The 16,237-nt window shown below is 28.2% G+C and overlaps 2 protein-coding genes across 4 annotated transcripts in view; both read left to right on the top strand.

Moving 5' to 3' along the window:
- LOC112688031 (calcitonin gene-related peptide type 1 receptor-like) overlaps window positions 1–16,237 on the top strand; it is a 222,000-nt gene that overhangs the window by 149,570 nt on the left and 56,193 nt on the right. The gene's annotated exons all lie outside the window — the stretch shown is intronic.
- On the top strand, window positions 15,794–16,231 carry LOC112688032 (zinc finger BED domain-containing protein 1-like). Its single transcript, XM_025561047.1, has one exon. The coding sequence runs from the start codon at window positions 15,794–15,796 to the stop codon at window positions 16,229–16,231; it is 438 nt and encodes a 145-aa protein (XP_025416832.1).

The raw sequence follows: 16,237 nt of genomic DNA, 5'->3' as shown, positions 1-16,237 counted from the left end.
CATTATTTACGTATATTGAAGTGTTGATTGAGAATATATATAGAAATTCTGCGATTATTTCGAATTCATATACCATCAATTTTTTTCTCGTGCGTTGTACGATTAACTATTTTCATATTCATCGTAGTTACATTAACGCAAAATAAGGAGCTTGGGGAGCTTAGACTTCTTAAATCACTACCAAGCCAACTAACCTAACCCTCTTTTAAATTCAGGCTCGTCTATCCGCATTAAGCATACTTTATACAAAGAAAGATATCTCGAATAACATCAACGTAAATGATATTGTTAATGTATATGTCATAGCCATATAGTGAAATTGACCATTTCATGAAAAGTTGACCATTTCATGAAATGGAAACGACTTTTTAACACTTCGTGAAATACGGAAATATTTCATGATATGGTCACTTTTTCATAAAACGGTCGTTCCAATTTGACATCGTGTAATTTTTTTCATAATCTAGTCGTTCACTTTGTGTACCGAAAATATATTTTATATTTATCAAAATTTTATAATAATTTTTGTTTGTTACATTGTATCATAGACGTGCGCACGGGGTATGCAGGGTATGCCGCTGCATAGTCTGCGGCTTCATGTGAGGGGCCCAGTAACGTAGCCAAGGGGGGGGCTAAGGGGGCTATAGCCCCTCATGGGCCGTGTTTATATGTATAATGTATCTTGACTATTTAATAGAATCAATGGATGCTCGTTTTAATCAAAGGCTTATTGATGATACATGCAAAAACTTAGATTGTAACTTGAATCTTATATGCGTTAAAAGAAAATGCAAATAAATTAAGGGAAGATTAGAAAATTTATTTGAGAGGGGCCCTATATTTCTTATTGCATAACCTGCGAATAAAGTCTGCGCACGCCTATGCATTGTATAATATGGTAAGCATATTATATTAAGTTTAGTTTTGATATAATTAATAATACAAGTAGTAATATGTAGGTAATTAAATAAATTATATAATAATTTTAATAACTTATATATAATATAATTTATCGTATAGTTAATAATTATTTATTTAAACAATTCAATGAATAATGGCAACGGCTGTTATATTTAATACTACTTTTAAAACAAGTACAACGTTTAGTTTGACAAGCACTTTTGCATGTACAACTCAAAAATCCTTGATCTCCAGATATAATTTTAACTGTTTTATAAATTTATATTTTCCGTCAGGTAATGACTTGAAATCTACCAAGTCAACTTAACCTCTCTCGTTGAAGTCTTTGCTTACAATTGGTTTGATAACCAATTTATGATTTGACCCTTTCTAACTATTACAGATTGCGCATATTGATAGAAAAGTTTCAATAGCTGGTCTTGGAATCGAATATTTATTGGACAGTGTCGCACGCATTTTCCCCATACCACCATGTCCAGTACGTATATGATAATCACTTAGTCTATCGAACAAGTCTTCATATGACACAACATACCTATAAAATATATAATTTAATTATCATTGTACATTATCATTTATTTATTTATTTTATCTACGTGGCGCTACGACACGTATAAATGTTCACGTGCAACGTGCTATAGCGTCGGATTTCCACTTTCTGTAGCGCACATTCGTAATATTTATTGGCAAGCCTTCGGTCGAGCACAGTGATCGCTCTTGGACCATCGCGCCGCGGCCATCACAGTATGGTTTTCGTACGCAATTTGTTTTTAATTACTTATTTACTTTATAGATATAAATATACAGGTACACAAAGTGAACGACCAGATTATGAAAAAAATTACACGATGTCAAATTGGAACGACCGTTTTATGAAAAAGTGACCATATCATGAAATATTTCCGTATTTCACGAAGTGTTTAAAAGTCGTTTCCATTTCATGAAATGGTCAATTTCACTATATGGCTACGACATATATAAGCACACAGAACGGTGTATTTTTTTTAAAATTAAAGTGTAATTATATAATACATTGACTTCTTATCAATATAAAGGAGAACTGAAGCTTCCCTCAACCCAAATAAAAAATTATTCTTTCCGTTTTATCGCAAAAACTGAATTGTGTCCATTCCTACAATGCATATTTCATATTTTATAATTGCCTAGGGTTTATCATCACGATTTCGAATTATAATATAGCAATTGAAAGTATACCAAGAACAGTTATACCATTTAGAAAAAAAAAATTGAAAAAAATAATATTTTTTCTGAATTTTATAGTATATTATATTATGTAACTATTACTAGATCACAATGTATACTGTTTATCTTATTTTTAGCTTGCATTTTGTATTTATATATTTGCGTTCATCAAAATACAGTAAAACATCGTTAAGACGCTCCCACTAAATACGCCATCCCGCTTAATACGTGGATTTTTTCCGGTCCTATAATGCCTATAACCATAAATATTATATCGCCTATAACGCTATCCCTCATAATACGCGGTTTTACGACTTCCCCTTCCAAGCGTCTTAATGAGGTTTTATTGTACTAACAATGGATTGTGTTAATTATATTTAGAGCTTCACGTGTTACCAATCCTGCAAAATCTCTTATTATAAATGCACGACGGTAGTACCTAGTATTGTGCTGATGCAGCAGAACAAAAAGCTAATTTGTCACACGTGACGTAATATTAAATTTACAATTGTATTTATCTCAAAGTTGATAACACCAAAATTGCCTTAGCCAAATAATTAACGGTGTTGCCTATTTCAATGATAGTTTCAATCAGTGAAGACTGAGTGCATAATGATCATTGGTTCATAGTGATTTAATAATCAATATTTACAGTAAACGAGGTTCATTAATTTGTTTGTTGTTAACCATTAATCGTTACGTAAAATAAAAACATTCTGAGGATTTTATATACAACCTTTTGAAATGTTCAGTTAGTTCAACGAATATTTTTTATATACTTAGTAAATTTTATTTTTCTCATAAAAGTAAGTGTCGTTTTGCTATTTATATAAGAAAAATCGATCTATACTGAACTAAATACCTATATATATATTTATATATTTGCTAATATATAAATAAATAGTTTATAAATATAAATAAGTAATTAAATGCTTAGCCTGATTTGTAATGTATGACCGGTTTTGAACTAAAAATTCATAAAATCACGACTCACGAATGATTTTAATGAGCACGATTTCTTTGACTTTGTATGTAGCTATTGATGAATTTTTAATTCGATAATGTGGTACGTTAAAAATATAATAATACTCAAAGCTAAGTATTTATTTATTTATCTATTTCTATGTATAAACTATTTATTTATACATCGCTTCTGAATATTAAACATAAACTAATTTTTATTTTATTTTTGTATATTTGCTCTTTATTTATAATTGATTCAGTAGTAATTTAAAATTATACAACGTTAATAAAAACCAATATATTTACCTTTTAAATCATTATATGGAATTTACATATTTCACAACCTCCATGTTGTTTTGAATCGTACACTAAGTTCTTAATATCTTCTAAGTTTATTCACGAGTAAATAGTTATAGTTATAGTTATAGTTCATATATATATACTATAACTTACAACTGATATAAATAGCCGATTGTTTTTATTTTACCTTTATAAGTAATATCACTTTTTATGACCAATAATTTTTTATATGATTAATATCAGATTATTCTGTTCCATTGATATACATTCTGAACATTCCATGTATTTTAATGTTGAATGACAATAAGCTTTAAAAAATTGTAGGTTAACCTTCAGCTTCACTCATGGTTCTTCGAGTATGAATTAACATACTATACTACATATTAAAATATTTACCCGATATTTAGAGTATACTGGTATGAACATTTTGTCGTCTCGTATACATCCACATTTGTAGTAAACCCTGCATAAGTTAAAAAAAACCATAAACTTACCATTCATTTTGATTAACCCAAATGTAATCAAACTTATTTTTTCATATTCGAACGACAAAATGATAAAGGTTTCATGACGAATTATGTATATATATTTATTTTTATCCAATGACAAATTAGTAAATAAAAATGTACTTTGGTGTACATCTGTTACACAAATAATATACAATTACATCAAAAATATTATGACCATTATCATTAATATTTGAAAAAACGAATGGTATTTCTTAAATTGAATCAGTAATAGAGTAAGTAGATTCTTATTTGTTTATATAATTGCATGTGATAATTGTACGAATAAGAAATGAAACAACATAATGAATAGACACTGTTGCAATTTACTTTAAGGAGTAGTACAATCTAATCAAATGTTAAACATAGACCTTTCTTAGTCCTGAGATCAACCGTTTATATAATATTAATAAAGTATCTAATTAAGTCCTATTTAACAGCATGTTTTCATACACTTTTTTGTAAAATTATAGATTTTTATAGAAAAAAATTTGAACCTTAAAAAATTTAACTAAAAAATATTTATTTACGAGTTGGTAAGTATAATTTTTGATGGACTATCAATGATAGCATTCGAATAGTGTTTTTATATTAACCACAAGAATTAAAAAGATATATATATATATATATATTATATTTTGAATGAATATGTTTTGTGAATAATAAAAATAATAATAAAATAATGTGGACATAACAGTGTAAAGCAATAATTTCATAAAATAAGTGTAAATAAATTAACAAATAAATGGTTTTACCATTAAATTCTAGTAATATAATTCTTCACCTCGGTTTTATTCATAAAATCGTATAAGAAAATATAATCAACAGTTTAATCCCTTGAAAAAAACAGCATTCAACTTCTTAAAACAGTATTGTATTACTTGTATTTTTGTATAAAAGTATATTTACGAGTATATCCGATTTGTTGAAAAATTTTTTGTTTTTTTTAATTTTTTTTTATTATTGCTTTTATCCAAGAAATATATTATAGCATGACAATTATGTTTTTTTTTATGAAAATACAGTGATTTAATATGTGTGTTGTAAATCAATGGGTACGATATTTTACAATATTATAATTTTTGTTGTCTTTTGCAGTCTTCTGTTGTCTTTTAATTTTTGCAGTCTCTGATCACGATTCTGTTGGTTTGAAATATACTAGAATATTGTTATTTATTATAATATGATAAAATATAATTCGAAATGTTAGCCATTGATTTTCATAAATCATTTACTAGGAAAAAGTATTGCAACATTTTTACAACCCACTAGAATTATCATCAAATAATGGTAGATACATCTACAACCATGTGTAAAATATATATAAAAATAAAATTCTAAATCGGTAATTCACTTAATCCCTTTACTCAATTCACTTTTCTTAAGACACGTAAACAAAATTCAATCAAACCTAGAAGTTTTTCAGAAAGAGAAGACATTTTTTTCACCTACATTGATGTGAACTCACACTGCGATCCAAATGAAGAAGTTATAGGTTTTTACGCACATGAAAATATATGTTCTGGAAAGATTATTTTTAATTTTAATCTATCAATAAAATGTATTTCTCTTTCTACTCTATTATTATCTAACGAACAACGTCTAAGTGCGTTTGACATATTTTACATTTAAAATGGTTAATAATCCAAAAAACGTTTCTAGACATTAAAACTGAAACGAACACAAAAACGATAAAGATTTAGAATTAATATCACAATATAATTTATTATATATAATTATAGTTATAGTATAAATAATATAATTAGTATTTATTCATTTATTATATAGGTACATATACGCTTACAAGACTTAATACCACAATTTTCTGCTATTTTCAAAAATAAGTGAATAACGGTTGATATGTATGATGGTTTCTAAGGAAAATACAATAACAAATTTCATAATTCAAAATTATTTTGTTTTATTAATTTTGTAATAATACTTGTACATTCAAACGAATTTAACGTTTCGTTATCGCATGTTATGTATGATGCAGTAAAGCAGTGGCGTATCCAGAATTTTTTTTTTTTTTTTAGGAGGGGGGGTTAATAAAAGTGTAACATATAAAATTGTATTGAATTGTGTGTTTTTATTATAATAAATTATCATACATTAAATATTTTATAAATGTATAGCTATTTTACAACGCTGATTATAAAAAGTTGAAATATGTAAATATTTATTTTTTTTTAAAACTATAAATTTATATTCAATTTTCGTTTCGATTTTTTATCAAGTTCATCTAGAACATCATTAATATCTATGTTAATATCACGATGAATATTAAGTAAGGCTAAACCATTTAAACGTATTTGTCCAGAAGAATTTCTCAAATAAGTTTTCAAACGACGGAGTGTTAAAAACGATCGTTCTCCCGGGGCAGTATATACTGTAAGTGTAATGAATATTTGAAGAAGCTTAGATATTATTGGATAAACATCTGGACTGGTTTGGAAGTATACTTCAATAGCATTTTTGTTCTTGAGTTCAGAAGTTGTTAAAGTTAAATATTTAGTGTACCACAAATTTAATTCTCCGTTTAATAAATTATCATTTAGATTTTAATTGGTATATTCATCAACTATATCATGATATGTTTCTACTAATTGTTTGAATTTACCTTTAATCTCTTCAGATATTTTCATTTCTATTTTGGGTATAATACAATTAAAATTATTCAAGACAATCCTGTGTGATATAAATCTATCGTTTAATTGGTCTAGAAAATTATCTATATAAGGCATGAATACTGAGACTCTCAAAAAATATTCTGGATTATCTGATTTATATTGACGTGGAAAACTAACAGTAATATCAAATTTTTCACACAATGTTGTCACAGATAAAATAATTGTTGAAACTCTACATCACAATTTTCTCTAATTTCTTGAATAGTATTTTGAACAATAAATGCAGCTTCTAGTGCAGTTTTTAGATCAAGATTTACTGTTTGAAGATATCGGCTGAGAGGAAAACTTATGGAAAGTATTTTCACTAAAATAGCTAAAGCTGTTTGAAATTTTAACTGTCTTATTGTAGTAAGTAGATGACTTGCAGAACTAGAAGTGTCAGAATCTGGCCAAAGTGTTATTCTATCTAGTGCATGTAAAATGACTGGTTGAAGTTCTTCAAATAATATAATTGCATCATGGCGATCGACCCATCGAGTTGCACATAGATTTTTTAGTTTAAAACGATTAGTCTGTGGAAATATTTCTACTATTGATAATCGCAAAATACTTTGCCTTTTTGGATAACCGAAAAAATTACTTACACTTTGTATAGTACCCATACAATTTCTTACCTTTGGTACTTTACATCTAAAAGTTATAGCTAAATTTAAATAATGCGCACTGCGATGTAAATAAAAGGCACTAGGATGTTCATCGCGAATAAATTTTTGTACGCCATTACATTTGCCACTCATTGCTGTAGCTCCGTCGTATCCTTGCCCAGTTAAATATTTAGTATTTAGTCCGAAGTCAGTCATACTTTTCATTATAACATCAGATAATCCTTTTCCTGGCATATTTTGAATTTCGATGAATTGTAGGAAGTCTTCTCTAATTTTATTTGCATTTAAATCGACATAACGAACACATAATGTCATTTTTTCTTTATTAGAAACATCTGTCGTTTCATCAGCCAAAATGGTGAACGATTTAGATTTATTAACAATAGCTATCAAATGTTCTAGAATTAATTTATTGCAAATTGATATTATTTCGTTTTGGATCAATGGACTTAAATAGGTGGAAATTTTATTGGTAGTTTCTAAATGATTTTTAAACACATTGTCACCAGAATCGATTCGAAATTTAATTAGCTCTCTGAAACTTCACTGATTTTCTGTATTAGCATGTTAATTTAGATCAATAACTCCCGAATCTCTTTGCCCTCTTAACGAAATTCCTTGATTTCCGCAAAATAAAATGGTTTTAATAATTGGACGGAGACGATCTCTGTTATCATTAATTTTTTTTTTTAAAGTTTCATTTATCTGTCTATCAGTTGGTTCAACTTTTTTAATTCTAATTGCCAAAAAACTATCAAATTTAATTTGACTAAGTTTGTGGTAATGATTGTTTTGGTGATCCTTAAACAAATCTTTGGCTTTCTTCCAATTGTTATATTTTTCAATAACTAATTTCCCAGGATTTTGATGACCACCCTTTCCTAATCCATCTGATGGTGGGAACAAAATACAGGTCAAACAAAAAGCCCCATCTTGTATTTTTGAGTAACGAAGCTAACAGAACTCATACGTCCAATTTATTTGAAATCTCAAGTTCCTATTGCCACTTTGAGGAAATTTATAATTTGGATCAGGTACCTATATATTTTTTAAAATATCTATTTTTTCTTCAGCTGACCACTGAAAATTAATATTATTTGGGTATTTTAATAAATATATTGTTAATTAGTATTAATGATGAATGTACAAAATATATAAAAAATAATAATTCGCATCAGAAGTGTAACCTTTTATATAAATCTTAAATATTTATAAAATATAAATAATAGTAAATCTTACCTGTTTTCCTATTTTCCTGTTTTCCTCGTATGTAGTAAGAAATATCTTTTCGTGCTTCAAAAGTAGAAACTAAATTTTTTGTATTATCCAATAAATCAGAAGCTGGAATTTGGGATGATGTCGACTTTAAGGAAATTTCATTATTTTGAATAACGTTGTCGTCAAGTTTTAGTTTTTTAAAAACTTGTGAAGATGTTGAGGCAGTAGAGCTAAAGTATTTCAAAATGTTATTCTTTGATTTTTTGCTTATTTTATGTGCGGTAATAAATAAATTATAAGACGCTAATACAAATCGAAAGCTGTGAACAGTTGTTCTGCGATCAGTGTAATCACTACTGAGTACAGACTGACTGCGCAAGCATTTCACTACGGGCAATTATTATGAAAAACGCTATTGAAGTATTCGAAAATGCACTAAGGTTTAAGGAATGTAAAAATACATTGGGAATTATAGTTTGTAAGATATTGATATCGCAATCGCAGAAGCCGCTAATCGGTTTTAATATTATGTTATCTGTATTCTGTATCATACTGTCATATAATTCGGGTTTTGCTAATTATTGGTCAGTTTTATACGTGCGTCGTACACTATACGAAAAGTTATCTTGAAAGTTACAAGAATCTTAAAGTTATAATGTCGCGTGCTATGTCGGTTGATCATTAAATTAATTAAATATTGAACAGTTTTCGGGGGGGGGGGGGGTTACAACCCCCTAACCCCCCCTGGATACGACACTGTAGTAAAGCACAGTTCAACCGATAGAATTAGGAAGTTTCGTGGGGAATGTTGTGTATAAAGGTAAATTTTAAAGCATAGCGATGACCGATGGCAGACAAATATTTTCGTTTTTGTTGTGAAAGACTAACGATGAATTACATTTTCCAGCCATCTTCGAGGCAGTTTATCAAAGAAACAATAAAAAAAAAACTAATAATAAACCATATATTATTATATATACGTTTTGAGAAAATATATTTTAAAAGGTTAAAATGAATGACTATTTTACTAATACCGGTCGAGACACGTATTACAAAACCTCGATTGAAAATAAATGGTCGTTTTATCCTTGTACCGTACAACAACAGTCTATAATAATAATAATAGTAATACAATTTAACCCCATCGTTGGGCGTCATTTATCCATATGCTTATAATTTCATCGTACATAAAACAAACGTGCGTCATTGTCGTAAAGATTGGTAGTTTATTTTACAACGACATGAAGTCTGTGTGCATATTAATACAATACTAATATTTATTCATTCGTATCCCAAAACGTGCTATCATAAGGGATAATTATTCAGGTCACTTCCACGTGAATTGCAACTGCGGTGGTACGCGTACACACAGCTGCCACACAATATCATATCGACATCTCTTGTCCAAATAGATCATTTGCAATCTTATATCGACCAATGATCGAAGGCCTGCGATGGTCATACATAAAATCAGAAGCCATCCGCGTTCTGAATGATACTCCTGTATATAAAATTGCCTGACCAAACCCACCACAGTACTGCTTTGTATTTGAGAAAAACCACGCAAACAAGAAATTGGAGAGCCTTGTAATGATTACAAAACGCGAGAAACGATGTTTTGCCGCATTATGTTGTCATACAGACTAGGTATATAACCTTTACTAGTATCACAGTATTAAAATTATAATGATAACGTAGTAACTAGGAACGAAAAAAATAATAAAAATATCACACCAAAATAAACGCGAATTGAAGTAATTATTCAACCAGAATTTAATATGTCTGCCAATTAATTATTAAATTGTGCCTCATGATAATACATTTACATAAAAACAAAGTGGATTTATAAAAACCAAACTCCAAAGCTCGTTTTTTCGATCAGTTTATCTCCGATCACATGAATTGTCTCCCAAATCAGGCCATAATTGTTTTGTCACTCAAATTGTCATATTTGACATCGATTTCGATGTTTTCGAATTTAGAAATTAGAACTGATTATCAATGTACTTCTAAAAAACTTGATCTAAATTCTAAATTTGTGATATAAAACAAATTAAATGTGGCTGATCGTGGGTATAATAATTTATCATCCTATACGAAAACTGAAATTTGAAATAATGAAATACGAGTATAAGTTGTCATATTTAAAAAATTATTGTAAATGCATAAAATAAATACGCACTAAATTAGCGTGAAAATAGTAAAAGTATTCCGATTTGCTGTACTTTGGCTTAGTCGGTACGTTATAATTTCACTTTACCGCCCATTATTACATACAGGGGCGTCATTTCAACTTTTGAAAGAGTGGGGCAAATGATTAAATTTGCCGACTTCATAATATTTAAAAATTATTATTACCTAATTATTTAAATATTTAATATTTTTGGACGATAAACTATCAATAAAATATTTTTTTGGAATAAAACATGTAAAGATAAGTAAAGAATAATGATGGCATGATAATAAACAAAGAACATGAAACGTTTTAATTTACCAATTAAATAATAACATTAAAGATAGTAAAACTAATTTATTTACTTATCCTATAGGCTATAAGTTACCTATCAATAGGTTAAATGGAATAATAATATAAATCTAATTAAATAAATAATTATAATTTTATTATTTTTATATTTAATAATACTTTACAGAACTTATTTATAAAACCATAAAATTGTATCTCAAATATAAAGTACCATAATTTGGGATGAATAGGAACGATTTTAACGATTTTTTATTGATTATGAGCTCAATTTTAATGGTATTGATATCACGAAAACTGTTTTATAAAGATCGTATATATAATATACCAAAAATAAAGTTTATAAGGTTTGTGTAATAATGATTGTCATAAGCCGGGGAGGAGCCAGTGTTTCTCAACTTTTAATAAACCGTAAACGTGTGTTTAAAAGTAAATATTATCTGATTTCTGAGTACAAAATAGTAAATAAAAATTTACTATTTACCGATTTTAGCATTTGATCATCGGACTTTTTAAAATTTCTTAGAGTGGGGCATTTGCTATAGCCTGCCCCCCCCCCCCAAATGACGTCCCTGATTACATACTACAGATTTTCTTTTGAAAAACTCGTATTGTTTTTTTTTTTTAGAAACGTTTCGGTGAATTAAATGATATATTTGCGGAAACCAAATTCTATGACTGTTAACTGTAGGACACTGTTTAATCCCCTAACATAAATCCATGCTTTCTCTTAATTCTTTCTTATTACATACAAGACCCCACGAGGAAACAATTTGCGACTTCAATCATTTAATTTTCAATTGTTTTTCCCTTCTCCCTAACAGATAACTCCTTTTTCATTTTTATCTTTCCTAAGATATATCATCCCCGATTCAAAAATTCTACTTAGCACTTGCTCTACTCCTATTATATCATTAATGTTGAGAATTTAACTGGCTTCTATGTTTAAATATCTGTATATAGTTTTATATATACCTATAATTGTATTACTGTAATGTCTTTGTAAAGCAAAATAGAAAAAAAAAACGATGAACACGACATAATAGTTATTTGTGTTATTATACGAGTGTAGTTACTTAATAATATTAAAGTAAACGCAAATTATGTTTACGTTTTGGAAAATGTACACCGATGTACGTCATGCATTACTGTTTAGTATTAAGGAAAAATGATTTCCTCGTTATCTTTTATGAGTTGACAATACCGTATTAGATAACTCGTATATTTATTTATTTGATATACTATGTATTCTGCCGATAACTATTTGACTTTAGTAAGTTAAATATTACTTCGTTACAAGATGAATTAAATATTTGTGTAATACTGCACAAGAGTATTATTTCATCAACGTACTTTGTACTCGTAAGTCATACAAGAACACTTGAATTCAAATTGTAAATATGAAAATACAAAATTATTTTTTCATTTATTTATATGCCTATTCCCTATTCCTATTTTTTATTATAAACTCGATTATCAGTATATTTTATCAACAGAATCAAATGTATTGTAATTGCTTTGTTTTTTCAATTCAATATCAACATAAATACGGTGGTTATTGTTACCTCCACGCTTCATGAAAAATATATATTCTGAATTTATGTTTGAATTAATTTATATATAAAAAAATATATTTTCAAATAACTTTACTGGAATTTAAACCCCTGCAAAATATTACAAAAAAGTAAATGGATAGTTCAAAATTCCAAAGATTATGATATCTACTGTTAAATGTAATAAATCCATATTCTATTTGATATCGTTGAATTAAAATTTACGATTTATACTAGAGGTCTCAATGGAGCACGTGTTTTTTTGTACCCGTGTATCCGTGACACGGATGCACGGATATATATTTTGAATAAACACGTATTTCACGTGACACGTGAAATACGTGATGACATTCACGTGAATTTACAAAATACGTGAACTCCATGATTTATATTCATGTGCTCCGTGATTCCTCTTATTTTTAAATTTTTATCGGTTTTAATAATAACTATAGGTGGATTAAATAGATATTATGTATTATCGCATATTTAGTCAATAGTCGATACCTTGTGCATAATACATAATGGTACTCATTTATTTATAAACCTACCAAAACCCAACATTTTTTAAGTTATCTCTCATTGTACCGCGTAATATGTTTTTGTATGTGCACGAAATTTTCCATTTCTATTTCTTATTCAGTATTATCCTATTCAACCGTAATCATATATCGGAGTCTCATATATTTTTTAACTTCATCGAAAATTGAGATAGTTAAAAAATAACTTATTGTAATGGGCAATAAAAAATCAAGATGGGTTTGGCAATATGCAAAAAAGAAAGGAAATGTTGCATACTGTCTTTTGTGTGATGAGAATGAGAATAATGAGTTTGTTTGCAATGGAGGTACAACTGGATCCATTGGGCGACATCTGATTTTGATTCATTCCATAAGTAACGAAGTAAGAGAAAAAAAAGAGGTAAATTTATATTATTATTATACCTAACCTAATAGTACTGTGATTTACTGATTTCCGATTTTTAATCGATATTGTCGTAAAAAAAATTGTGTAGCTAAGAATTGAAAATGTAATAGAAGGTTGTTCATAAGTTTTTATTACAATGATATCATAGAAACATCGAGCGGTAGTCAATTAAAAATTTTTACGAGCGTCTAAATTTAAAAAATTTACAATACTAAAAAAAGCGGGTAAGTAAGTGCATGCCACTCTGCTGTACAGGAATTTACAAGTGGGTTACTGTAATGGATGGTATTAAATCTGAATTCAATGATATAATATCATTGTATACGAAAAACGATTCTGATCGGAGATGAGTTGTCAGTCTAGGATATTTTATACAATGTTAATTATATTGTTATTTTTTAAAAACAAAATGTAAGTACTTATAAAATAAATTCCAAATTAATCAAATTAGATTCATTATGTTACGTGGAACCTTGTTTCAAATTTTCAATCAAACATTTTATACATTTTTAACAACTAAAGAATTTGTAAATTTTGTCAAAATTTGAACTTTAAATGGTTATAAAAAAAAACGTGCCTATGTATTTTTAATATTTTACAACTGCTATTATAAAAACTTATGGGGAAACTTGTATTAAATTTTCAAGTTTTTTGAACAACGAATAACATTTTTATAGATTGATGAAATAAATATTTGGTGTAAATTTCAAGTTTCTACAATTATTCGTCTTTATATAACAACAAAATAAAAATATCGGTACAACAGAAATTTAGTGAATATCCAATATTGTAATTCAAATGCTCATAAAAATTTAATTTGACTTTCCAGCAGAAATTTTTTATTTGATAAAAGTATACAAACTCATGAAGAATCTTGTATAGAATTTTCAAATCTTAGATTTAAAAAAAAAACATTTTTTTGAATTTCTAACTCAGAATAAATTGCAAATTTTCGTGATTTTTACGCATTTTGTCAAAATTCGAATTATCAATGCTTATCAAAAAAAAATTGTGACTATGTATTTTTAATATTTTTTAACTACTATTATAACAATATATTAGAAGCCTTGTATTAAACTTTGTATCTATTTAACAGACACACATCTGACTCAGAAAATGAGATGCTTGAGACTAGAAAAGACTTAGAACCTATAACAGAAAATTTGAGTAGCCAATCTACCGCCTCATTAAATGATTTTGACCAACCAAGTACTAGTTCTTCAAATATCAATTCTGATTCAACATCAAATATAAATTTCATTTTAAATTCTCGAACAAGGCGAAAGCGCCAAAAACTTAATAACCAAAATACTACGTCAGATAAATTGCTTTGCTCTGAGAGAACTGAGAAAATTCATAAAGCACTTTCAAAAATGATAGTTATAAACCAGATGCCTCTTTCATTTTGCTCAAGTCCGGGTTTTAAATACTTCATGAACGTTGTTAATCTTAATTATAAACCATGCTCTGCAGAAAATGTAAAAAATCGTTTAAAAACAAGTGAAATAACACAATTAATTAAGAATGAATTAAATGAAGTAACAAGTGTGTCATGTAGAACAGATTGCTGGACCTTCAGATCTCAAGAGTCATATATAACAATTATCTGTCACACTATCGATCAATATTGGAAACCGAAATCATATACATTGACAACTCATGAAGTTGATGAGCGACACACAGCTATGAATTTAGCACATCATTTAAAGAAATCACTTATAGAGTGGGAAGTCGATAAAAAAATAGTTCAATTGTAACAGATAATGCAGCAAATGTCATCAACGCTGTATCACAGTTAGAATTGAATGATAATATGGAAAAATATGGATTAACGTGTGCAGCACATTCTTTGCAGCTGGCTGTTAATAAAGCTCTTTTGGACGATGAAATTCAAAGAGTTTTAACAAAATCAAGTAAAATTGTTTGCCATTTTAAACATTCATCGATATCAATGAAGAGTTTGGAGAAAACACAACAACAATTAAATTTACCAAAATTAACTCTTTTACAATATTGTAAAACGAGATGGAATTCTAGTTTTTTAATACCAGAAAGACTCTATATTAATAGAGCACCTATTACAAATGTTCTCGCAGATCGTAATATAACAGTATCTAATATTGCCCAAAAACTAGAAATTACAGAATCTGAATGGGTAATTATTGAAAAATTATTAGTACTACTGAAACCATTGCAAGCTCTCACTACTTTATTTTGTGGAGAATTAGAATCTTCTGTTTCAATGGTACGACCTTTAATACACAAAATTGTAACTTCCCATTATGAACATGGTATCGAAGATGACAATATAACGGAACGATTTAAGAACACAATTTTATATCAACTGACCACTCGTTTTGAATTGACATGGAAAGAAATTGTTACTGCAAGACACGTTGCTTCTTTTCTAGATCCAAAATATAAAGATATGGATCATGAACCCGTACCAGCTAGAGAGAAAATTCGATCACATGTCTTGCAGCTTATTGAATCAGTTGCCCCAACTATTACAAATCCTAATGATACAGAAGAAAACGATTTGAAAATGAATAATGTGTTAGCAATTATTTACAAAGACCATACTAATAGTACAAATGACGCATTTACACAGTTTACGGAATATCTTTCAGAACCTAAACTTCGATTTGATTTAAATCCCTTAGAGTGGTGGAGAACACGAGAAGAAAAATATCCAGCAATAGCAACTATTGCCAAAAAATATTTAGCAATCCCATCTACATCGGCAAGTTCAGAGAGGTGTTTCTCAACGGCAGGTAACATTGTGACGCCAAAAAGAAGTTGCCTTCTTCCTGAAAATGTAGACATGTTGGTATTCTTATACCAAAACAGAAAATTATATTTCTAGAATTAT

Source organism: Sipha flava, unplaced genomic scaffold, assembly GCF_003268045.1.
Source record: "Sipha flava isolate LNK unplaced genomic scaffold, YSA_version1 36_pilon_pilon, whole genome shotgun sequence".
Classification (NCBI taxonomy): Eukaryota; Metazoa; Arthropoda; class Insecta; order Hemiptera; family Aphididae; genus Sipha; species Sipha flava.
Note: the sequence above shows the minus strand (reverse complement) of the source record. Positions and strands in the feature narration are given on the sequence as shown.